We start from the raw sequence: 25,542 nt of genomic DNA on the forward strand, positions 1-25,542 counted from the left end.
CGTGAGAGTGAAAGAAATCTGAAAAAGTCAGGGCTATTCAAATACAACCTATTCCAAAATCACCAGTCATTCATAGCATAGAGAGGATGCCTTTCTGGATTAGGGCTTTCAGACAATAGCACTTTAGTGTGCATATAGAGCACCGTTAATCATTTTTACTTATTTATTTTTGGAGGGTTTATTTTTTTCATTGCTTTTGTTATTTAGTGTCAATCTGAAAACTTACTCCTGTTCAGATTAGTGGGATAAATTCATATGTCCAAAGTATTGTGAGGTCATCAGTGGAAGCCAACAACGGGTGAATGAAAGGAAGCAGATGAGGAACAGAGTAGCTGTTGCCATGTCATTCTGTATGTCTTGTATGCAGTCCTGTTAAGTGGTGATGTGATTCCATTGCCGGGTGTGATGATCACCATATCAGTCAGACAAGATGGCTGTGTCCCAAATGGCACCCAAATCCCTATATAGTGCACTACTTTCGATCAAAAGTAGTGCACTACATATGGAATAAGGTACCATTAGGGACGCATCTATGATGTGTTTTACATATTTGTGTTCATATTCAAGGTCAACTAGTCCAGGCTCATTTTACGGACTTAACTGAAATCCTCAGAAGACTTCATTTCTGAGGGACTTCACCACCGGTGTCATTTATCAAAACTAAATGACCCTTTTGCCAACATGGAACACTTTATCTCGTTAGAATACAAGCATTTGAGGAGAATACGTTTATTTGCATACTGGTTTTGATCGTTGGTACAAGTACTACTTGTTGCGTGCTGGTGGTTTTGAGAGCGCCTTAGACTTTCTTTATCTGGTGTTTGTTGTGGTAAAGAATTCCATTTCGTCGTTTTCTGTTGTCCAATGCAGGAATCTGTTTCCTAGCCGTGTAAAGCACATAGCTAGTTAGTCCTCGTAGAGAGCCACTATCGGGGTCAGTAGAAATCTACATGCATTTTGATCTTGGAAAAAGCAGATGAGGGTCGTTCCAGCAATTCGGTGCCTTTTGAGATGTGTAACTTGTTCCAATTTAATTTCTTCACTTTATTTTTTACTTTCTGTCATAAAGAGCACGTAAAACTTAACGCATTTTCCCATCTCAACGTTAAATACAAAATTACTATAGTAAGTGACAGGGTTGACTGTCGCAGGGTTGACAATTTCATCTTAGATCAGCTGTGAATCCCATATTGAAAGGTGGAATGAAAGTTTGTTGTGTAACGGAGTGGCAATTGATTGCCACTTTCATAAACATTTTTAACGTAAGATTTCTAGCCTGTCTATCTATGGGTAACAGGGTTGACATGGTATGCTTGACTCGCTCAGTTTTCTACCACAAAACACCAGAAAATGGCAAAAGAGTAGAACCGGCTCACCTGCTTTTACACTGTGATTTGACTAGATGTTCATGTTTCTTTTGAGAAAAAAAAAACATTTAAAAAAGGAATAGTTTTACTATATTAAAATGATAGTTCAGTTCGCGTAACAGGGTTGACCTTTAAATTGAGGGACACAGAAAATCACAAATAAAAAAATAATCTTCAGATATGACTGTCAAAGCAACAAATTAACTAGGGCTTTACAATGATAGGTTAAAATATTCCTAGAAGTCACGGAGGGATTTTGAATTTAGGCACTAACAAGTCTTCATTCATATAAAGAATTTGATTTATTGAATTCCCATGTGGTCTATATTAAAGGGCACTTCATTTATTATAACACACTTTTAAAATTCAATATTGGTGCACCATTTATACTTTAAATATCAAAGGGGTCCAAAAGTTTATCATTTCGTGGAACGACCCATAAATTCATCACATGGTGTCTATTTTCTTTCTTTACTTTACTATTTTGCTGTGAAACAAGCATGTCAGACTAGTTCTGCGGGCACATACGTTGGCAATGGATAGGCTACAGCGGAGGCTGCTGCGTGGAGGATGACTCATAATAATGTCTGGAACGGTGCGAATGGAATCAAACACTTAGAAAACAAGTGTTTTGATGTATTTGACACCGTTCCACTCCAGCCATTAACACAAGCCCGTTCTCCCCAATTAAGGTGCCACCAACCTCCTGTGCTCAGCTATTAGGAGTCGGCAGTAGGGTTTTGGCAGGGTGTAGTGACTTCATTCAAACAGTGGGATGTTTTATTTTAGATAGCTATGGTGCTAGCTAGAGGATGAACCTGGAACTTGCTACTTCAAATAATCTGGTACTGTACCTAGATAATAATACTTGATACATGTTGTCAACTAAACTTTGCACTTTGTTTTGTTTCTGGATTAATTAAGAAATCCATATTTTACCTACATACAGAAGCAAAAGGGAACCTAACATGTAAAGACCAATATGGAAAGGTCTGATGGTCACATAAGTAATCCCTTTACAATTTCAGCTATACAACCAATAGATTTTCCCCCTAAAGAATGAAATGTCTTCTTGCCATTTGACTTGTGCATTATGTTGTGACAGGATGATCAGCTTTCAGAATCTCTCAAATGTTGACTAATTGTATTAACCTCTATGCGGATAAATTCACACGAGTTAAACTTTTTTGTTTACTCCCATGTAAATGCCTACAAGACATACTTCCGTGCATGCTGATAATAACAACTTTAGTCTTGGTGTAGATAGTCATTTTATTTTGTGCACATCCTATGGAGTCGCACTCATTTTATTTGATTGTTTTGCTTTTGAGCTAGTCATTTGTGAAACCACTGGTGCGTGGTGTTTTTTGAAGCTGTTCTCGCTTCTTATTCAGTATTACAGTAGTTAATTATAATGTGGGTGTACACCTTAGAGAATGTGTACACCTGGTGGCTCAAATGGGAAAAATAAGTGAAATTGGTTAAAAGGAAGAAGTATGATATTCTTTCCACTACAAATGTTATATTTGAAGGTAAACCATGATGCAGCCATTTTATAAATAAGGTATTGCTTTATTCATTGGGTGACAGTCAAACGAGTAGTGAACTAGACCCTGTGAGAATCCAGTGAGTGAATGAAATGACCTTTGACCTGTTTGCATACTGTGAACCTGAGCAGCTTATCGATGAGTCCTTTCAGTTTGGGCAAGAAAACGTTGGGCAGAGGGGGCAGCACTCTTGGGTCATTCCAAATCCTTCCCCCCTCACATACAGTAGAAGTGCCCCTGTTCACTGCAGGACTTATTTTTGGCATGCTTTTTCTCTTTTTAGAATGCCTTCTATAGATCTTCTCCTGGCTCTCCATACAAAAACCATATAGCTTCCAAATTCCCCTCTGTACTCTGCATAAATGTATAAGTAGAAAAAACAACTCATAAGTGGAACTTGTGCACTTCTTTAGTGTCTCATTGACGTCTTCCTGCAACAAGGAGTTGAATACTCTGCTTAGATAAGAGGACTCATTTTGGAGAGGAGACATTGCCTAAGTCACAGAATGGCCTGTACTGATAGTCATTGCTGCTTTTGATTTTGATGCTTTTGATTTTGGTTTGCAAAAACATTATTATTTAGTTTGATTTTGAAAGACTGTGATGCACTTGGGTGGACAGTCTTTAAATTGCAGTTTTTTTTTAAATTTGATTTTAATTTTTTTTCTGAGATGGTATAAAAGACATGATGCACCATATCTGCTTATTTATAAACCAATGCTGTTTATTCCATGAGAGATCATACAAATGTTTATTTTTAAGAAGAAATATACAATATACAACTGTATATTTTCCATCCAGTGTTTGAAAAACTTGAATTTTATTTAAACTTGAAAATGACTTTGCCTTAACTTTTATATGAGACAATGTAGAGTTTATTTCTTTTCAAACCCCAAAATGTTACTAAGGGTAACACATCTAAATGTTTAGTCATACCAAACATCACAAGTCTTACTAGGTCTTAAAGTACAAATCTAGCAGCATTTTTTTTTTGGGGGGGGGGGGGGGGTGTAAAATTGTAAGAAAATTAGCTAATTTGATTAACCTTGTTTCTACTTCCTATTTTCAGTTGTTTTGTGGAAATATAAATCCTGTAAATGCAAAATAGTAAATACTGTATCAAATATGTGCACTTTGAAGTGTGTGCTTTGCTTGTACAATTGTAAATAATCTGAAAAATAGAGGTACCTTAAAATGATTTAAAAAATATATATTGATCTTGTTGAAATATTAATGTCGCTTTTTGAGCTGGATGTAGGATAAAAACTAAATGTTGTGATTTGATTTTGAATATTTTTTTTTCTATATTTTTTTTCTATTGTTCTGGTGTGCAGAATTGCTTCTCCCTCACTTTGCGACAGGGAAGGTTGTCTGTAACTTTTTAAATGTCATTCTCATTCCATGTCCTTGTGTTTTTCAACCCCTGGTAGACCATGTTTTCTGTTGGCCAACCTCTTCACTGTGCACAGTGAGAAAAGGGAAGAACCTACCTGTCGTACAACCACACATCCTTAAATGAAAGCACAGTCGGTACTATTATCTGACAGACTGTGCTTATAGCAGTCTGTGTGATTTAGCCCATACAAGAATTCTTTATCACAGTAAAGCACATTTTTAAGCACAGGAACATCAAATCTTTCTCACACAACCAATTTCAAGTCCATAGCAGCATACTGTATAATTGTACCAGACATAAACCTTTCATGTTTGGAGGGAAGGTGATTTAAGCATTGTTGATATTCTGTTTAGTTTTTCTTTTTGAAGGTTTGTTTTTCATGAAGTTGTACGTCAACTGAACTTTCGTAGCCCCCAGCACTAAACTTGACAAATAAAAATTCCTTTGGTAGGCTTTACCAGTGTTTAGACTCAAGTATAATAGTGTAGATATTTGTACACATTTCAGCAAGAAAATTTGTTTTCTGGCACATACTGTATAACATACTGTGCATTGTCTTTTTATCAGTTGATCACACATGTGGACTGCATTTATCTGTGCCATTAATTTGTTTCAACCTGGTAGTTTGTTTGACTTGTACTTTAATTAAACACTTGACATTATAATTGTTACTGAGGAAGTGTAGCTGGTCTTGAAACTATATAACTGGGAATAATAATCTGATACCACTGACATTAGACAAAGTACTCATAGCAACCCGCATCTGATCTGGCTAATGAAGTCTAGGTATGTACATTTTAAGCTAGTCTATGCTAGTAGGCCTTTCTAATGCAAAATGCTAATACTGTTGTCTTTGCAGATTGGGTATTGATATGTTATCCGGCTGGGCACTGAGTTTGTATGAGAAAGTGTTTGTTTGCGAGAAGTTAACCAAACACAACTGCAAAATTGACTGACAGTTGAAGTAAAGTAAACCAAAGGGTGATTAGCCAGCCAGGTGTGTGCAGCATGATCTGAAAATGATTCTGTTATTGGTTTCTCTTTCCTGAAGATGATGGCACTGCTTACAGTATGAAAGTGTTTAACTTTTTCTTTTGCGCGCACTACTAAAGCCCTGTTGTAATGTTCGGCTGTTCTTGTGTTACTGTGCACAGACAGTCTCATATCAAGCGGTCTCGTTCTCCCTGCCCAGTTCGCTTCTTTCTGTTACGTCTCACCAGTTTGATAGTGCCATGTATTTTTTGCAAAGGTTGCAGCTTGTTGTAAATTGACTGTAAAGTGATGTAACAATGCACCAACTGACTGGAATGAGACGAACCAATTGTCTCACTATCAAATCACTGTGTTAAATTAACTCATTTTTACGCTAACAGCAGTGGACAATCGATGACTTGATGGGGAGAATAACCTAACGGTAACAGTTGTTCATCGAGGTTTCTTTGAGAGGGCTTTTGATTTGTCTTAACTTTTCTTCCATTTAAGACTGGAATCAAGCGTACATGTCAACTATTGATAATTTAAGTTACTCTTGTGTCATGATGTAAAACTGTCTAATTTGGAGAGAAAAAAATGTAGCTTATTGAAAAATAAAGATTTAGGCACTGTTAATGAGTTGTCTCGTGATTGGTACACACAATCTGGGGGTTGGTCCAGAAAGCAGGATGAATGAGTGAGTTAGCCAGCTAACTGTCCTAAAGATTGTGTACAAAACATTAGGGCATCGACACCAGGTGTCTTTCCATTACATAGACTGACCAGGTGAATCTAGGTGATGGCTATGATCCCTTGATGTCACTTAAATCCACTTCAATCACTGTACGAAGGGGAGTGGATGAGTTAAAGGATTTTGAAGTCTTGAGACATGGATTGTGTGTGCCATTCAAAGGGTGAATGGGCAAGACAAAATACTGAAGTGCCTTCTGAACTGGGTATGGTAGTAGGTGCCAGGTGCACCGGTTTGAGTGTATCAAGAGCTGCAATGCTGCAGTGTATCAAGAATGGTCCACCACCCAAAGGACATCCAGCCAACTTGACACAACTGTGGGAAGCATTGGAGTCAACATGGGCCAGCATCCCTATGGAACACGTTCAACACCTTGTAGAGTCCATACCCTGACGAATTGAGGCTGTTCTGAGTGCTAAAGGGGGTGCAACTCAATATTTGGAAGTGTTCCTAATATTTTGTATACTGTGTAGACTTGAAATGGTATAATTGACTCGACAACCATATCAAAGTTTAATATTTCTAAATGAACCAGAAAATAAAGGCATATGACTGTCAGCTGGCTAAATGAATCCTGCTTTCTGGGACACCCCACAGCTTCTCTCCTATTTATTTTCTAATGCTAGATTTGCTTTCTCGCAAAAATTGCTTGGAATCCTGTGTTCTACCAGGGTTGGTTGTTTTTGGCCATCCTATTCAAACTGCACATGTTATAATGCCATGAGCCGTTTTTCAGAAATTCCTTTTTTGTCTTTTTTCAGCAGGCAAGTTTACACACACAAAGCCATTGTCCATCCACCACATCGTATCGAAGTCTATGGGGATGCTGTTCTGTATTTTCATGCAAAATACTAGCCACAAGGTGGCAACATTCACACAAGGACATCTTGGAGGATTTGTTCCACAGCACACCACAATCCTATTAGAGTAAGCCAGTGTATCACTCCCCACACAAAACCATAGGCTTCTTCAAACATCTCATGGGTCCACAGTTATATTTGATCCGATTGTCTTGTAGCTGCAGCCATTTTGTTAACAAGTAAACCTGTTCATAAGCAACTTGTAACCCCTCTATAAAAAGACTCCTCCAGTGGTAGGCCTTCTATTCAAGCACATGTTCCTCCCACTCTGTTTCCCATGTCATGGCTGTTTTGCATTTTATGGGTAAGTCCCGAATGGCACCCAATTACCTATATAGTGCACTATTTTTGAGCCCTACCATAGGTCTCTGGCCAAAAGTAGTGGACTATAGTGCTTTTGGAAAGTATTCAGACCAACATTTTGTTAGGTTACAGCCTTATTCTAACATTTTATTATGTCCCCCCCCCCCCCCCCCAAATCTACACACAATAACCCATAATGACAAAGTAATAACAGGTTTTTTGAAATGTTCGCAAATATAAATAAAAAAAACTGGAAGTATCACATTTACTTAAGTATTCAGACCTTTTTACTCTCTGTACTTTGTTGAAGCACCTTTCGGCAGCTATTACAGCCTTGAGTTTTCTTGGGTATGATGCTACAAGCTTGGCACATCTGTATTTGGGGAGTTTCTTGCATTCTTCTCTGCAGATCCTCTCAAGCTCTGTCAGTTTGGACGGGGAGCGTCGCTGCACAGCTTTTCAGGTCTCTCCAGAAATATTCAATTGGGTTCAAGTCTGGGTTCTGGCAGGGCCTCAAGTACTTGCATAGACTTGTCCCGAAGTCACTCCTGCGTTGTCTTGGCTGTGTGCTTAGGGTCGTTGTCCTGTTGGAAGGTGAACCTTCGCCGAGGTCCTGAGTACTATGGAGCAGGTTTTCATCAAGGATCTCTTTGTACTTTGCTCCGTTCATCTTTCCCTCGATCCTGATTAGTCTCCCAGTCCCTGCCACTGAAAAACATCCCTATAGCATTATGCTGCCACCATGCTTCACTGTAGAGATGGTGCCAGGTTTCCTCCAGATGTGACGCTTGGCATTCAGGCGAACGAGTTCAATCTTGGTTTCATCAGACCAGAGAATCTTGTTTCTCAGGAGAGAGACTTTAGGTGCCTTTTGTCAAACTCCAAGCGGGCTGTCAAAGTAAACATACTTTGGTGCGAAAGTGCAAATCAATCCCAGAACAGCAGCAAAGGACCTTTTGAAGATGCTGGAGGAAACGGGTACTAAATATCTAGATCCACAGTAAAACAGGTCGACACAACCTGAAAGGCCACTCAGCAAGGAAGAAGCCACTACTCCAAAACCGCCATAAAAAAAGCCAGACTATGGTTTGCAACTGCACATGGGGACAAAGATTGTACTTTTTGGAGAACTGTCCTCTGGTCTGATGAAACAAAAATAGAACTGTTTGGCCATTATGACCATCGTTATGTTTGGAGGAAAAAGGGGGAGGCTTGCAAGCCGAAGAACACCATCCCAACCGTGAAGCACGGGGGTGGCAGCATCATGTTGGGGGGGGGGTGTTTTGCTGCAGGAGGGACTGGTGCACTTCACAAAATAGATGGCATCATGAGTGAGCAAAATTATGTGGATATATTGAATTAACATCTTAAGACATCAGTCAGGAAGTTAAAGCTTGGTTGCAAATGGGTCTTCCAAATGGACAATGACCCCAAGCATACTTACAAAGTTGTGGCAAAATGGCTTAAGGACAACAAAGTCAAGATATTGGAGTGGACATCACAAAGCCCTGACCTCAATCCTATAGAACATTTGTGGGCAGAACTGAAAAACCGTGTGCGAGCAAGGAGGCCTACAAACCTGACTCAGTTACACCAGCTCTGTCAGGAGGAATGGGCCAAAATTCACCCAACTTATTGTGGAAGCTTGTGGAAGGTTACCCAAAACGTTTGACCAAAACTGAGCAATTTTAAAGGCAATGCTACCAAATACTAATTGAGTGTTTGTAACCTTCTGACCCACTGGGAATGTGATGAAAGAAGTAAAAGCTGAAATAAATGATTCTCTACTATTATTCTGACATTTCAAATTCTTAAAATAAAGTGGTGATCCTAACTGACCTAAGACAGGGAATTTTTACTAGGTTTAAATGTTAGGAATTGTGAAAAACTGAGTTTAAATCTATTTGGCTAAGGTGTATGTAAACTTCTGACTTCAAGTGTGTGTGTGTGTGTGTGTGTGTGTGTGTGTGTGTGTGTGTGTGTGTGTGTGTATGTATGTATGTATGTATGTATGTATGTATGTATGTATGTATGTATGTATGTATGTATGTATGTATGTATGTATGTATGTATGTATGTATGTATATATATATATATATATATATATATATATATATATATATATATATATATATATAATCTCACGGTCAATACCATGAAAATCGTTGTCCCTCGGTTCATGAATCGTGGTTTTGTGACATTTTGAGTTAAAAAATATTTAAATGTCATAAAACAAAGTAAAGTATTATAGTTATTTAGTGGATTACGTAACAAAAAAATGAACTACATATTATAAATAATTTACAGGGAATTGCTGTCCCTCAATTTCATGTCACTGGTGTTACCCCATATATATATTTTTTTAAAATTCAACATCCTTGCCAACTTCCTCCTGGTTCAAAGGTTAATTGGAGGTGGAGCTGTTTTGGTGAGTCTGCACTCTCTCTTCATATGCTAGCAATTTGAAGATTCATTTGGTAATTTCATGTGAAGCTTTAACAAAGATGTAACACAAGTGACAACGTTTATAGTAAGGGAAAATGACATTTGATTGAAATAATTTATCAAATCACATGAGTAAGTCATTTATTTACAATTTAAGAAGTGCGGTTTGAGCTACTGTGGCCACCATCTTTGATATTCTATATTTTCTTCAGATTTGTCACTGGTGTTAATGTTCCTGCTGGTTTTAATATAATAAATAGTCTGACGGTTTGTCACTGGTGTTATAATTGAAAAATGTGTTTTGTTTAAAGTAAATTTATTACTAATAAAAACACAATGTAACATTATCATGAACCTTTTTCTGTCAGATTTATATCCTTAGTAAATAGTTTAATTATATTCTTGAAAGCCTGAATTGTCATTCAGATATAGCTACAGATATAGATACAGGGAGAAGGCAACACACGCATTTTTATCTATTTAATGTAGTAAAAATACATTAAGATGTAATTTGTATTGATTAATACTGCTAAGTAAAAATAAAACATGTATTTTAAAAAAAAATGACTGGTCAAAAGGCCACCATTTTCGTAGAATGATAAAATCAATATATGCATATGAATGTGATATCTGAAAGGGCCCAGCCTTAACTCGAACCCCTTTCCAAACCAACCCGTAAACAACAGCTCACTTCAACCCTTGATTTTGCGCCATGAAGCCTCTGAAATACTTTATATTGGAACAGTTGGGGGGCAATGGGATGTTAAACCAACATAACGTTCTTCTGGATGGAGAGAGGGGCTAAAATCTCGAACAGTTCTTGAAAGTGGGTATTTGGCGCCCTCCACAGGGCTCGAATGTGGTCTCGTGTGTGCCTCAACGTGTGGCAGCAACGTTTGTGTATCGCTCAGCAGCACTCAGAATTACAGTAGCAGTACATTTTCATACTACAGGGACAACCAACCATGGCTGGACTTGAATAAGAACGCGAGCAAAGCGATATTCGAATTCGCCCAAACGCTTTCCGCATTTCTATTTCTCACTCAACTCGCGACTCTTTTGCCTTATGCATCAACGCTCTGCGGAGAAAGGACGGTCAGTGTTGAAAGACTTTACTGGACTCAGTGAGGAGAAGAAGAGAAGAGCAAGATAATTTTAAAGCAGAATGGCGGACCGTGATACTTTACCCCTTCCTTTGGAGGTGCGAGACAGACTTGCTGAGCTGGAACTGGAGTTATCAGAAGGTAAGCAATATTTTAATGTCCCCTTAATATAGTTATTATATTTGGCAGAAAAACGGACATTCTTTGCTGCAAAGAAAAGGGAAAGCTTTGTGGGAATTCATGGATGGATCCTGCGCGCAATGAGCAGAGAGTACTGCCGCAAATTCATGTTGAATCAAATCACAGTACATTGCGACATATCAGTTTCATTGTACTTTTATATCACACCACAGAGTGCAATGTGTTCTCATCAGATTTTGGCTATTATAAATAGAAAGATTGTGACCTTGAAACAAATCATTACGCCAATTTAACATTGATATTGTCAAATGTATCAACTGATGGCATTTTTAGATTGATTCAAGGTATTATTGGGAACTCCTTTTTCGGTTACAAAGTAGCCTAGTCCACTCTTTAGTGTTGCCTAGACGTCACGTTTATCATGTGAAAGGTTCATTTCTAAGTGGCTGTTGAAGACCGAAGAACACATTATTTTGCTGTCAAGTTGACGATGGACAAAACTATAGCCATAGTCTTGAATTTGACATGTTCTTCCAAATTTGTTAGGGTAGGCCTACAAATATAACCGACACTATTTGTAAACTTCACTTTGTGTCATGTTTCCGGTGCAAGAGCCGTTACCAATGTTTTTCTAGTTTCAAATGGGAGTCGTGAGCATAAGCAATTGTCATTTTTATTTGCAGAGCTTAGCCATTTATTCTGAATAATTTAACACAAAATGCACATACATTCTCTCGTTTGTGTCCATTAAATGTTCAAAAGCAATGGGAAGGCTATACACTTATTTAATTTTATATATGGGCATGTTGATATTGCCCTCTATTTAAAGAAAAAAAGAGTTCCATTGTTCAGTGTATTCATATATATGGTGTTTGTCTAATTAAGTCTATAACTGTGAGGACAACTTTGGGGGATGAGATGCACAGACAACCAATCACTGAGTTTTTGAGCAATGGAAGTTCAATTTAATTTAATTCACACCATGCTTGTGTGGTGTGAATGGTGGAATAGTTCTCATAACTAGATTTACTCACTAGACTGTTTTGGAAAACCATGAGTCTAGGTAATTATGAGAGTTATTAAGCATCAAATGTAAACAGCTTCTTGAAATGGGTGCCTTACTGCATTATTTATTTGAATAGTTGACTGTCCTTATCCAGCACATCATGAAATGCATAGTTATTCACCTCTCAGACTTTGACCTATATTCACAGCTCAACCTCTTTGACTGGGGCTCCTGAGATCAAACGCCTTGGGTAGATAGTGATAGGCTACAACAGATCATAACTCAGTGCTGGAGTGCTGATTTAGGAGGGGGGCACTTGACATATATACAACCTAGGTGTGCATGGAATAGGGTCCAATTTGAGACTATATTTTAGGAAATAAGAAATGTGATAGTATTCTGGTCAAAACCGGTACATACACGTACATGCCCCGGCCTTGAGTCCTCCTGCTGTGAACCATGGAGATTTGTGATGTTCTTATGCGGATAGAGAGTATTAACGGAGGTCAATCAGCAAGGCCCGGCACGCCAACAGGTGTCCGGACCGACCTAATCTGATTGTCAGGTGAATGTTAACATCAAACCAGTCCACCAGCTGTCCTCTCAGTGCCCCTTGACTTACACTTCATCACCAAAAGTATATGGACACCTGCTCGTCAAACATCTCATCCCAAAATCATGGGCATTAATATGGAGTTGGTCCCCTCCTTTCTGCTATAACAGCCTCCACTCATCTGGGAAGGCTTTGCACAAGATGTTGGAACATTGCTGCAGGGACTTGCTTCCATTCAGCCACGAGCGTTAGTGAGGTCGTGCACGGATGTTGGGCGATTAGGCCTGGCTCACAGTTGGCGTTCCAATTTATCCCAAAGCTGTTCAATGGGGTTGAGGTCAGGGCTCTGTGCATGCCAGTCAAGTTCTTCCACACCAATCTCAACAAACCATTTCTGTATGGACGTCGCTTTGTGCATGGGGGCATTGTCATGCTGGAACAGGAAAGGGCCTTCCCCAAACTGTTGCATCAAGATAAGATTTCGCTTCACTGGAACTAAGGAGCCGAACCATGTAAAACAGCCCCAGGCCATTATTCCTCCTCAACCAAACTTTACATTTGGCACTATGCTTTGGGGCAGGTAGCGTTCTCCTGGCATCCGCCAAACCCAGATTCATCCGTCAGGACTGCCAAATAGTGAAGCTCCAGGGAGCACGTTTCCAGACTCCAATGGTGGCGAGCTGTACTCCACATCAGTCGACACTTTGCATTGCGCATGGTGATCTTAGGCTTGTGTTCGGCTGCTCTGCCATGGAAACCCATTTCATTAAGCTCCTGATGAACAGTTCTTGTGCTGATGTTGCTTCCAGAGGCAGTTTGGAACTCGGTAGTGAGTGTTGCACCTGAGGACAGATTTTTATCCGCTACACGCTTCAGCACTCAGTGGTCCTGTTCTGTGAGCTTGTGTGGCCTACCACTTCTCGCCCTATCACCCGGGTAGCTCGAGCAGGGCAGAAATTTGACCAAATGACTTGTTGGAATGGTGGCATCCTATGACTGTGCTCAGTTGAAAGTCACTGAACCCTTCAGTAAGGATATTCTACTGCCAATGTTTGTCTATGGAGATTGCATGACGGTGTGCTAGTTGGCTAAAATTGTGGAAATAACTAATTTGAAAGGGTGTCCACATACTTTTGTGTATATATAATACAGTCAAAAGTTTGGACACACCTACTCATTCAAGGGTTTTTCTTTATTTGTACTATTTTCTACATTGTAGAATAATAGTGAAGACATCAACTATGAAATAACACATGGAATCATGTAGTAATCAAGCAGCTTAATTAATTGCTGTTCACACAGCTGTATCCTATTGACATAGCTATGGCATAAATGTTGAACTGTCAATAGACTCAATTGATTAACTTAACTCACTTGGTTCCATCAAATGGAAGTTGTTCAACACCCGGGCCAAACACATGTATAAATATGATACATCATAATACAAATGTAGGATCTTTCATTTGATCCCTCTGTTGTATGTGCAGACAGTGATGTTACATTTCCTCGACAAGCCGATTCTTCAATAAGGAAGAGATGTAGAAACCATTTTGACTCAAGGATAAGTTTCTCCTGTTGCTTACTCACCTTTTGGAGTTTCATACTTCAGCCTCTCCTTGGTCACGTCTGGGTCTGATATGATGCCTGTTTCTGTCAGACATTTGTAGTTTTAAAGCCATACAGCTCAAAGAATTCTCTCCCCCAATAAATACTTATCATCACTGTACTAGCTAGCTACTGTTAATAACAATTCTGTCTGCTCTGTTTTGAAGCTATAGGCCTACAATTAAAATATCATATAATGTGGCCTGACCTTGATTGTTTGTATGCAAGACATGCAGCAGACTACAATATGTCTAATGCACTTTATTTGGAATGCATGAATTCAGAGAAAATTACCCTGAATAATAAATGATACAGTAGCCAAGGAAAATATGGTAGGTGTGGTTATACAGTGCATTGCTACTTTTCGTTCAAGCTAAAATCAGACACTCTTTGTCTAAGTGAAGTGCATTGACACTTTTTATTTTTTTATGCAGACAACTCAGGATTCTTTGTCTTCTGAAAGCAGAATAATATTGTGGCGTGTGGGGGGGGATTTTGTACATTGATAAAACAACCTTGTTTTATTCTGGCAGCCGACCTAATGAGTCGTACAGCCTAGCTCTGACTAAGCCTGTGGCTCTCCCCCTCTGTTTGAATGTTTAATGAATTCTATCCTTGGCATTTCACAGAATATGTCACTGTTGCGAGTCAAAGTGCCATAATCACCCAACGCCAGACCGGTGGTGGTGAGTTATAATGACGCTCTGCGCTCTCCACTGTTTTCAGTTGGGATCAAAACGAGGTGTAGTCGCCGACCTTTGGATTGAGATTATGACAGGTGTCTTGCCGCCCTTCCTTTTGTGACATAAGGATTTTGAAACATGCCAATAATGACTTAAGTGCTCACTTCTCTTCTGCCCTACCAAGCAAAAAGGCAGTAACCGCTCATTTGGTCAAATTAGTTAATGTAATTTTTGCTACATTAAATACATACTTAATCATGTGGACAACTATCCTTCCTCTTGTGTTTTGGAGAAAATGGAGGTAATGTTAGCAAGTAAATGCATAAGGTTACTGTGAAACCAAGGTAAATAAAAGCTGTTTTTCTCAGTTCGACGCTATGAGCATTTACTGCCTTTTTGCTTGGTAGGGCAGAATTGCTTTGCCCTTATGATAAGGACACACACATCAGCGTACCTAGCAGCATTCCCTGAGACCGTCACAGGTATGTCATTCAGATACAAAGAGAGTCAGTGTTTATTGTTTATCATGGAGAATTAATTATGACAGGCCACGGTCAAGGCTCACAGAAAATGTCAATGGAGACAGGCAGGTAGAGGTGTACACAAGAAACCTGATGTCTTCACTACTTTTTCTAGTAGCCAGTCTGTATTTTCCTTGCTATATTTGTTTGCATCCTCCCAAATTCCTCTGTCTTGGCTTTCACTGCCTGCGTCCCAAATGGCATCCTGTTCCCTGTGTAGTGCACTACTTTTGACCAGGGCTCATAGTGCTCTGGTCAAAAGTAGTGTACTACTGTATATAGGGATTAGGGTGTTATTTGTGAAAGTGTCTGATTCAGCCAGCCCATCCAAGTGCCTGGTGCTCTTACCTTTGGAGTGGCAGTTGCCATAGAGATGTCTTTCTCCACCTCCCTCCTTGGCGGTGAGTTGTGATGAGAGTGATGATGACACTGTTGGTTCCAAGATGTCATGACTATCTCTATGCTGAGGACACTAAGGTCCCAGGTCGATAATATGTAGTCTTGAGTTGACGCTTGCTTGTGAAAATGACATGAGATGCCAGGGTCTCGGAGGCTGCTTTGCCTGAGAATATTCTCCGGTCTGTATACGTTTTTAGAGGCTTTAGTTATTCATTTTGAGGCTTGAGTTTTACTGTCCTTGCCTCACCAATGAATGAACAGGATATTCAGCAGCTTCAGAGAATTGTAATTATTGATTCACATTCGCAGTCGTGGTTACATAATACAGCCATTGTAAGTCAGATCAGATGGGTGTAGGTAAGGACTTTCTCTTAGTCCTCCTTATATATGTTTTTCAGCCAGTATTTAATCATCATTGATTCTGAAGACTTGTCAGTGATTTAAAACTTCAGACATGGTACTGTTAGTATTCACTCATTCGCTGTTCCGCTGGCAGCACCTCATTGACCGTAACATTTTTTTCCTTCACCTAATCACTACATTCTTCACTGTGAGATGTTGAATAAGCCAGCCTGAGCAATGTATTACTGTTCTTGAACCAGACTGCAGGAATTGGACAAAATGTAATTTAGACCTTATTAAGAAAGTCCAGTATTTTTAGACCTGTATGATCTGTCTCTTTTGACGAAACCACAAACTAAACATGCCAAACCGTTACGGGAGCCCATCACCACCACTATACCTTTGCTGCCTTTCTGATTTCTCTCTGTTTGCGTCCCAAATGACTCCCTATTCCTTTTATATTGCACTACTTTTGACCAAGAACCGATATGGCACTAGTCAAATGTAGTGCACTATGTAGGGAATAGGGAACCATTTGGGATGTACCCCTTAGGTATTAGAGGATGTCAACCTGTCCTCTATGTCCAGAAATCTGCCAAAGCCAAACAAATGCCTATTGTTCATCGTCTGACATTTCAGTGAGCCCTCAGGTTTGTGTTCTCCCCATGACAGAGGGGAAATGAATATTTACACCGTTGCCTCCAAAGACTACCTTCAAGCTTTTGAATTATGACAGTATGACATGTACTGTAGACTAGCTAGACTGTCTCTGTGCTGTGGAAATCCTGAAAGGTCTGTTACTGGTATTACCTACCCAGCTCTGTGGATATACAGCTAGCTAAATGCTGTCTTTAACAGTCAGTGTACCATCCTACATGCTTCATCCAAAATGTCACCCTATTCCCTACATAGTGCATTATGGGCCCTGGTCAAAAGAATTGGCCTATACAGGCATTATGTTGCCATTTTGGATGTAGCCAGGGCCTTTGAGCCTCATCTCATTCCCTCCCAACTTCCAAATCAAAATGGTGTTCTTCCGTGCGTGAAGATACTGTATTTGGAAGGGTCCGTGTTGGGATGCAGTGGTTTATGTCCATCCCATCTGCTAGTGAGCATTTGTAGATCCAATCAACAGGGCTGTAATGGTGTGAATGGTTGGATACCCAGCATAACGCAAAATTGGCTGAAACTAGCAGGAACAACTATAAATATTGCATTCTTGACTCCACTATTAATTGGCTGAATTTATGAGTTATATCCCAAATGGCACCCTTTTTCCTATGTAGTGCACTACATTTAACCAGAGCTCATATGGACCTGGTCAAAAGTAGTGCACTGTGTGTTGAATAGGGTGTCATTTTAAAATGCATTCATGATTCCTCTCTCGTCGTAGTTGTCTGATTTTGTTATCGCCTAGTCTATAGGGAACCTGGCGTTTGTTGGCAGGCAGTTTGACTGTTTTGCTTTTAAGGCAGTGTCATATTTCAATGCAAACATTTCCCATGCCACCCTGATAACATGCGGGAATGGAGTTTTGAAATAATAGGAAAAGGTAGGGTTGTTCAAAGTATTGTTTATTAAGATTTCCATGTTTTTCCATGAGGCAATTCTGAGTTGACAGTGACACACAAACCGCATAATTCTGAGATGAACTTAATGTCCCCTCCTGTACTCCCTGTTCACTCATGATTGCATGGCCAGGCATGACACCAACACCATCATCAAGTTTGCCCATGACACTACAGTGATCACCAACAACGATGAGACAGCCTATAGGGAGGAGGTCAGAGACCTGTCCGTGTGGTGCCAGGACAACAACCTCTCCCTCAACGTGATCAAGACAAAGGAGATGATTGTCGGCTACAGGGAAAGGACTGAGCAGGCCCCCATTCTCATCAACGGGGCTGCAGTGGAGCAGGTTGAGAGCTTCAAGTTGCTTGGTGTCCACATCACCAACAAACTATCATGGTCCAAACACACTAAGACAGTCATGAAGAGGGCACGACAAAACCTATTCCCCCTCAGGAGACTGAAAACATTTGTCATGGGTCCTCTGATCCTCAAAAAGTTCTACAGCTGCACAATCAAGAGCATTCTGACTGGTTGCATCACTGACTGATATGGCAACTGCTTGCCCTCTGTCCGGCAAGCGGTACCGGCGAGCCAAGTCTAGGTCCAAGAGGCTTCTCAACAGCTTCTACCCCCAAGTCATAAGACTCCTGAACAGCTAATCAAAATGGCTACCCAGACGCCTCTTTTACACTGCTGCTACTCTCTGTTAATATCTATGCATAGTCACTAACTCTACCTTCATGTACATATTACCTCAATTACCTCGACTAACCGGCACATTGTATGTAGCCTCGCTATTGTTATTTTACTACTGCTGTTTAATTATTTCTTACTTTCATTTTCTATTTTTTACTTTACACTTATTTTTCTTAACTGCTTTGTTGGTTAAGGGTTTGTAAGTAAGCATTTCACTGTATTCGGCGCATGTGACAAATAACATTTGATTTGATGTGACTATTTTGGATAGTCAGGTTAATATAATAGTCCATTTAAAATGTTTACATGCTTTGCAAAATCCTGTTTACATGGACAAAAAATCCGGCTACTGATGGATCTTTTGATCGGCAATCAAAATGAACGTTCTACCAGAGTGAACATGTTTTTTTGGTGAATACTTTTTAATGTAAAAACTATTTCTAAGATGCACACTAAGTTTTTCTTTACTCACTTCACTCGCACATAAGAGGGAGGCTTCCGCTACCCGGTGCTGGCACATGCACAGTTCAAATCCACTGCTGGAATGTATATTTAAGCTGTTTACATGTCCTAATAATTTGAAAGATTGCTCAGAAAACCAGGTTTTAATCGGTTTAATATTGAATTATTAGTGTGCATGTAAACATACTCAATGACATGATTTCTCAAGTTCATAACCTCACATGGTTCAACTTGTAATGAATAACACTGTATTTTTTGTGTACTGGAAATCTTTCTCTCCAGTGGAACTAAGCCCATAATATCTCCCTCATCCTGTTTTGACCCCCCGCTCCATCCCCTCAAAATAAAAAAATGTAACACCTTTTGTTTTGCTTGGTAGGAAACCAACATCCAGCTCATGTTAAAACAGTGTGGAGGCCATGTAGGGAGAATCCCATTCCTTTCATAGGGGAACCTTCACTGTCACATGGACACCAATAAAGCCATGGTTTGTGTTCCAAATGACACCCTATCCCCTATGGTGCACTACTTTCGACCAGGGCCCATAGAACTCTGATCAAAAGTAGTGCACATTATACGGAATAGGGTGCCACTTGGGAGACACACATGAAATTTGCATTTCTCGGGAGGGCAGCTTGTGAATGTAACTGCTGCCACAGCTTCAGATGGGTGGGTGATGTGATGTCATTCTTGGACTGGTCAAAGTGGGGCCGTATGTCTGTGGCAGAAAGTTGTTACTTGAGGATTGCGTCAGTACCCCGCTGCTCACAGGCAGTTTTTAGCAAAAAAGTTTATCTTTGTGCCCATCCTTTGATTCTTTCTCAGCTCGCTTTGAAGCCAGCATGTTGGAGGGCTCGTCATTTAAAGTCTCTGGGGTGAGAAAGAATCCAGTACTCCCCTGCTGTGAAAATAAATTAAACCGATATGGAGATGCAACCATGGCCTTATTCCCACTTTCAAAACATGGAGACGACAAATATTTGCTACAGATGCTGCGTTTCCCTTTTGAGGTCCCATCCCGTTGTATTTGTTATTGCTGCTAAAGGTGAGGTTAGTTTACAGTTCCAGTGATGACCCTGCCTCCCCACCCTCCCCTCTAACCCCACTGGGCCTGGCTATGATGAATATTTTCCTTTCCTTGTTAATCTCCACAGACCTCTCACTGCTCAACAAAAACTCAGTTTATAATGACATTTTAGCTAACTGTTGTCTGGGACCCTAGAGAACAATATATACTGGTAATAGTGAAGTGTGACACAATCCCAACATGGGGGAGCGATCACAGAGCTCAGTGCAGATGAGCCCAAACCTTTGTCCATCCAGACAGCGGCAGGCTGTTTTGCAAAATAAGGTACTTAATAAGTTTAAATAGATCAGGTTTATTAGATTCAGACCAGATGAACAACACACTGGCCTTTCAGTGATGCACGGTGACTGTATCCCAAATGGCACCCTATTCTCAATATAGTGCTTTGGCTCTGATCAAAAGTAGTGCACTATATAGGGAATAGGGTGCCATTTCGGACACAGTTGGACTCCACAGAGCATTTCGACTGCATTTTTTTACCCTTCTGAAGATATCCAACCTAACTCTTCTGATGACATCACAATGTCAATAGAGTCTCTGTGTGAAACATTCTTTTCCTGCCTGGTTGTTGAACACATTCTAGTCTTCTACTGAACAGTGGATCTTTGTTACCTCAGACAGAGGACTGGGATGAACTCCCTTTATTGTGCTGCTCTATCGCTTCTTCCCCTCAATTCTGTTCTCTTATGTTGTGTGAACTGAACTCCGGTAACAGTGTTGATTGGGTGTTGAAGAGCATTGAAAATATAAGAAACAACAAGTCATTTTCACCCATATCGGATATCCTCACTTAACCAACCAATCTATGCATCAGGCATGTTGTCATTGTATCATTGTATGCTTAGTGTATTGCCTACTTTTCCTATACTATTAGAAACCGATTAGGTAATATCACAAAGTCAGACCCATTCTAGGAGCCACGCAGCCCACATCAAATTTTATTAGTCACAAGCGCCGAATACAACACCTTACAATGCAGTTAAAAAAAATACTGATAAGAAATAAAAGGAACAAGTAATTTAAGAGCAGCAGTAAAATAACCGTAGCGAGACTGTACCGGTACCCCCCTGTATATAGTCAATGTGCGGGGGCACTGGTTAGTTGACGTAATATGTACATGTAGGTAGAGTTAAGGTGACTATGCATAGATGGTAACAGCAGAGAGTAGCAGTGGTGTAAAAGAGTGGTGGCAATGCAGGTAATCTTGGGATTCCAATTGATTAGATGTTCAGGAGTCTTATGGCTTGGAAGCTGTTTTAGAAGCCTCTTGGACCTAGATTTGGTGCTCCCATACCGCTTGCAAGTGTGGTAGCAGAGAGAACAGTCTATGACTAGGGTGGCTTGAGTCTTTGACAATTTTTAGGGCCTTCCTCTGACACTACCTGGTATAGAGTTCCTGGATTGCAGGAAGCTTGGCCGCAGTGATGAACTGGGCCATTCGCACAACTCTGTAGCGCCTTACGGTCAGAGGATGAGCAGTTGCCATACCAGTCAGGGATCCAACTAATCAGGATCCTCTCGATTGTGCAGCTGTAGAACTTTGAGGATCTGAGGACCAATGCCAAATCTTTTCAGTCTCCTGATGGGGAATAGGTTTTGTGCCCTCTTCATGTCTGTCTTGGTGTGCTTAGACCATGTTAGTTTGTTGATGTGGACGTCAAGGAACTTGAAGTTCTCAACCTGCTCCACTACATCCTTGTCGATGAGAATGGGGGCGTGCTCGGTCCTCTTTTTCCTGTAGTCCACAATCATCTCCTTTGTCTTGATCACGTTGAGGGAGACGTTGTTGTGCTGCTACCACACGGACAGGTCTCTAGGCTATCTCGTCATTGTCAGTGATCAGGCCTACCACTGTTGTCATCGGCAAACTTGATGATGGTGTTGGAGTCGTGCCTGGCCGTGCAGTCATGAGTTAACAGGGAGTACAGGAGGGGACTGAGCACGCACCCCTGAGGGGCCCCCGTGTTGAGGATCATCGTGGTGGATGTGTTGTTACCTACCTTTACCACCTGGGGTCGGACCGTCAGGAAGTCCAGGAGCCAGTTGCAGAGGGAGGTGTTTAGTCCCAGGGTCCTTAGCTTATTGATGAGCATTGTGGGCACCATGGTGTTGAACGCTGAGCTGTAGTCAATGAATAGCATTCTCACGCAGGTGTTCCTTTTGTCCAGGTGGGAAAGGGCAGTGTGGAGTGCAATAGAGATTGCATCATCTGTGGATCTGTTGGGGTGGTATACAAATTGGAGTGGGTTTAGGGTTTCTGGGATAATGGAGTTGTGAGTAGAGGTTGACCGATTAATCGGAATGGCCGATTTTTAAGTAGGGACCATTTCAAGTTTTTATAACAATCAGAATTCGACAGATTTTTACCTTGTCACTTCAGGGATTCAATCTTGCAACCTTACGGTTAACTAGTCCACCGCTCTATCCACCTGCCTCACGAGTAGCCTGCTTGTTACACGAATGCAGTAAGAAGCCAAGGAAAGTTGTTAGCTAGCATTAAACTTAATCAATCATAATCACTAGTTATAACTACACATGGTTGATGATATTACTAGTTTATCTAGCGTGTCCTGCGTTGCATATAATAGATGCAGTGCGCATTTGCGAAAAAGGACTGTCGTTGCTCCAACGTGTACCTAACCATAAACACCAATGCCTTTCTTAAAATCAATACACAGAAGTATTTATTTTTAAACCTGCATATTTATCTAAAATAAATCCAGGTTAGCAGGCAATATTAAGCAGGTGAAATTGTGTCACTTCTCTTGCGTTCATTGCACGCAGAGTCAGGGTATATGCAACAGTTTGGGCCGCCTGGCTCATTGCGAACTAATTTGCCAGAATTTTACGTAATTATGACATAACATTGAAGGTTGTGCAATGTACCAGGACTATTTAGACTGATGGATGCCACCCATTAGATAAAATACTGAACGGTTCCGTATTTCACTGAAAGAATAAACGTCTTGTTTTCGAGATGATAGTTTCCGGATTTGACCATATTAATGACCTAAGGCTTGTATTTCTGTGTTATTATACACTGCTCAAAAAAATAAAGGGAACACTTAAACAACACAATGTAACTCCAGGTCAATCACACTTCTGTGAAATCAAACTGTCCACTTAGGAAGCAACACTGATTGACATTAAATTTCACATGCTGTTATGCAAATGGAATCGACAACAGGTGGAAATTATAGGCAATTAGCAAGACACCCCCAATAAAGGAGTGGTTCTGCAGGTGGGGACCACAGACCACTTCTCAGTTCCTATGCTTCCTGGCTGATGTTTTGGTCACTTTTGAATGCTGGCGGTGCTTTCACTCTAGCGGTAGCATGAGACGGAGTCTACAACCCACACAAGTGGCTCAGGTAGTGCAGCTCATCCAGGATGGAACATCAATGCGAGCTGTGGCAAGAAGGTTTGCTGTGTCTGTCAGCGTAGTGTCCAGAGCATGGAGGCGCTACCAGGAGACAGGCCAATACATCAGGAGACGTGGAGGGCAACAACCCAGCAGCAGAACCGCTACCTCCGCCTTTTGTGCCCAACACCGTGCAGGACGTTTGGCATTTGCCAGAGAACATCAAGATTGGCAAATTCGCCACTGGCGCCCTGTGCTCTTCACAGATGAAAGCAGGTTCACACTGAGCACATGTGACAGTCTGGAGACGCTGTGGAGAACGTTCTGCTGCCTGCAACATCCTCCAGCATGACCGGTTTGGCAGTGGGTCAGTCATGGTGTGGGGTGGCATTTCTTTGGGGGGCCGCACAGCCCTCCATGTGCTCGCCAGAGGTAGCCTGACTGCCATTAGGTACCGAGATGAGATCCTCAGACCCCTTGTGAGACCATATGCTGGTGCGGTTCCTCCTAATGCAAGACAATGCTAGACCTCATGTGGCTGGAGTGTGTCAGCAGTTCCTGCAAGAGGAAGGCATTGATGCTATGGACTGGCCCGCCCGTTCCCCAGACCTGAATCCAATTGAGCACATCTGGGACATCATGTCTCGCTCCATCCACCAACGCCACGTTGCACCACAGACTGTCCAGGAGTTGGCGGATGCTTTAGTCCAGGTCTGAGAGGAGATCCCTCAGGAGACCATCCGCCACCTCATCAGGAGCATGCCCAGGCGTTGTAGGGAGGTCATACAGGCACGTGGAGGCCATACACACTACTGAGCCTCATTTTGACTTGTTTTAAGGACATTACATCAAAGTTGGATCAGCCTGTAGTGTGGCTTTCCACTTTAATTTTGAGTGTGACTCCAAATCCAGACCTCCAAGGGTTGATAAATTTGATTTCCATTGATCATTTTTGTGTGATTTTGTTGTCAGCACATTCAACTATGTAAAGAATAAAGTATTTAATAAGAATATTTAATTCATTCAGATCTAGGATGTGTTATTTTAGTGTTCCCTTTATTTTTTTGAGCAGTGTATTATAATTAAGTCTATGATTTGATAGAGCAGTCTGACTGAGCGATGGTAGGCACCAGCAGGCTCATAAGCATTCATTCAAACAGCACTTTCGTGTGTTTTGCCAGCAGCTCTGCTGTTTATGACTTAAATCCTATCAACTCCCGAGATTAGGCTGGTGTAACGACGTGATGTGAAATGGCTCGCTAGTTAGCGGGGTGCGCGCTAATAGCCATTCAAACGTCACTCGCTCTGAGACTTGGAGTAGTTGTTCCCCTTGCTCTGCATGGTTAACGCTGCTTCGAGGGTGGCTGTTGTCGTTGTGTTCCTGGTTCGAGCCCAGGTAGGAGAGGTGCGGAGGCTATACTGTTACACTGGCAATACTAAAGTGCCTATAAGAACATCCAATAGTCAAAGGTATTTGAAAGACAAAAGGTATAGAGAGAAATAGTCCTATAATTCCTATAATAACTACAACCTAAAACGTCTTACCTGGGAATATTGAAGACTCGTGTTAAAAGGAACCACCAGCTTTCATATGTTCTCATGTTCTGAGCAAGGAACTTAAACATTAGCTTTCTTACATGGCACATATTGTACATGGCACTTTCTTCTCCAACACTTTGTTTTTGCATTATTTAAACCAAATTGAACATGTTTCATTATTTATTTGAGGCTAAATTGATTTTTATTTATATATTATATTAAGTTAAAATAAGTGTTCATTCAGTATTGTTGTAATTGTCATTATTACAAATACATTTTAAAAATTGTCCGATTAATCGGTATCGGCTTTTTTTTGTCCTCCAATTATCGGTATCGACGTTGAAAAATCATAATCGGTCGACCTCTAGTTGTGAGCCATAACCAGCCTTTCAAAGCACTTCATGGCTACGGACGTCAGTGCTATGGGCCGGTAGGTTACCTTAGTGTTCTTTGGCACAGGCACTAGGGTGGTCTGCTTAAAACATGTTGGTATTACAGACTCGGAGTGGTTGAAAATGTCAGTGAAGACACTTGCCAGTGGGTCAGCGCATGCTCGCAGTAGTCCTTCTGGCCTTGTGAATGTTAACCTGTTTTAATGGTCTTACATTGGCTGTGGAGAGCTTGATCACACAGTCTTCTGGAACAGCTGGTACTCTCATGCATGTTTCAGTGTTATTTACCTTCAAGCGAGCATAGAAGTAATTTAGCTTGTCTGGTATGCTCGTGTCACTTGGCAGGGCTTGGCTGTGCATCCCTTTGTAGTCTGTAATGTTTTGCAAGCCCTGCCACATCGTGAAGATCGTCAGAGCCGGTGTAGTATGATTTGATCTT

At 40.9% G+C, this 25,542-nt stretch overlaps 1 protein-coding gene across 1 annotated transcript in view; it reads left to right on the forward strand.

Moving 5' to 3' along the window:
* Positions 1–10,581: 10,581 nt before the first annotated feature.
* Positions 10,582–25,542, forward strand: part of LOC139376040 (disco-interacting protein 2 homolog C-like) — a 244,325-nt gene continuing 229,364 nt past the window's right edge. Inside the window, 1 exon segment of the mRNA XM_071118137.1 lies at positions 10,582–10,885. Within this exon segment, the coding sequence (XP_070974238.1) occupies positions 10,807–10,885 (79 nt within the window). The 5' untranslated portion in view covers positions 10,582–10,806.

The sequence above is a fragment of the Oncorhynchus clarkii genome, chromosome 20 (genome assembly GCF_045791955.1).
Source record: "Oncorhynchus clarkii lewisi isolate Uvic-CL-2024 chromosome 20, UVic_Ocla_1.0, whole genome shotgun sequence".
Classification (NCBI taxonomy): domain Eukaryota; kingdom Metazoa; phylum Chordata; class Actinopteri; order Salmoniformes; family Salmonidae; genus Oncorhynchus; species Oncorhynchus clarkii.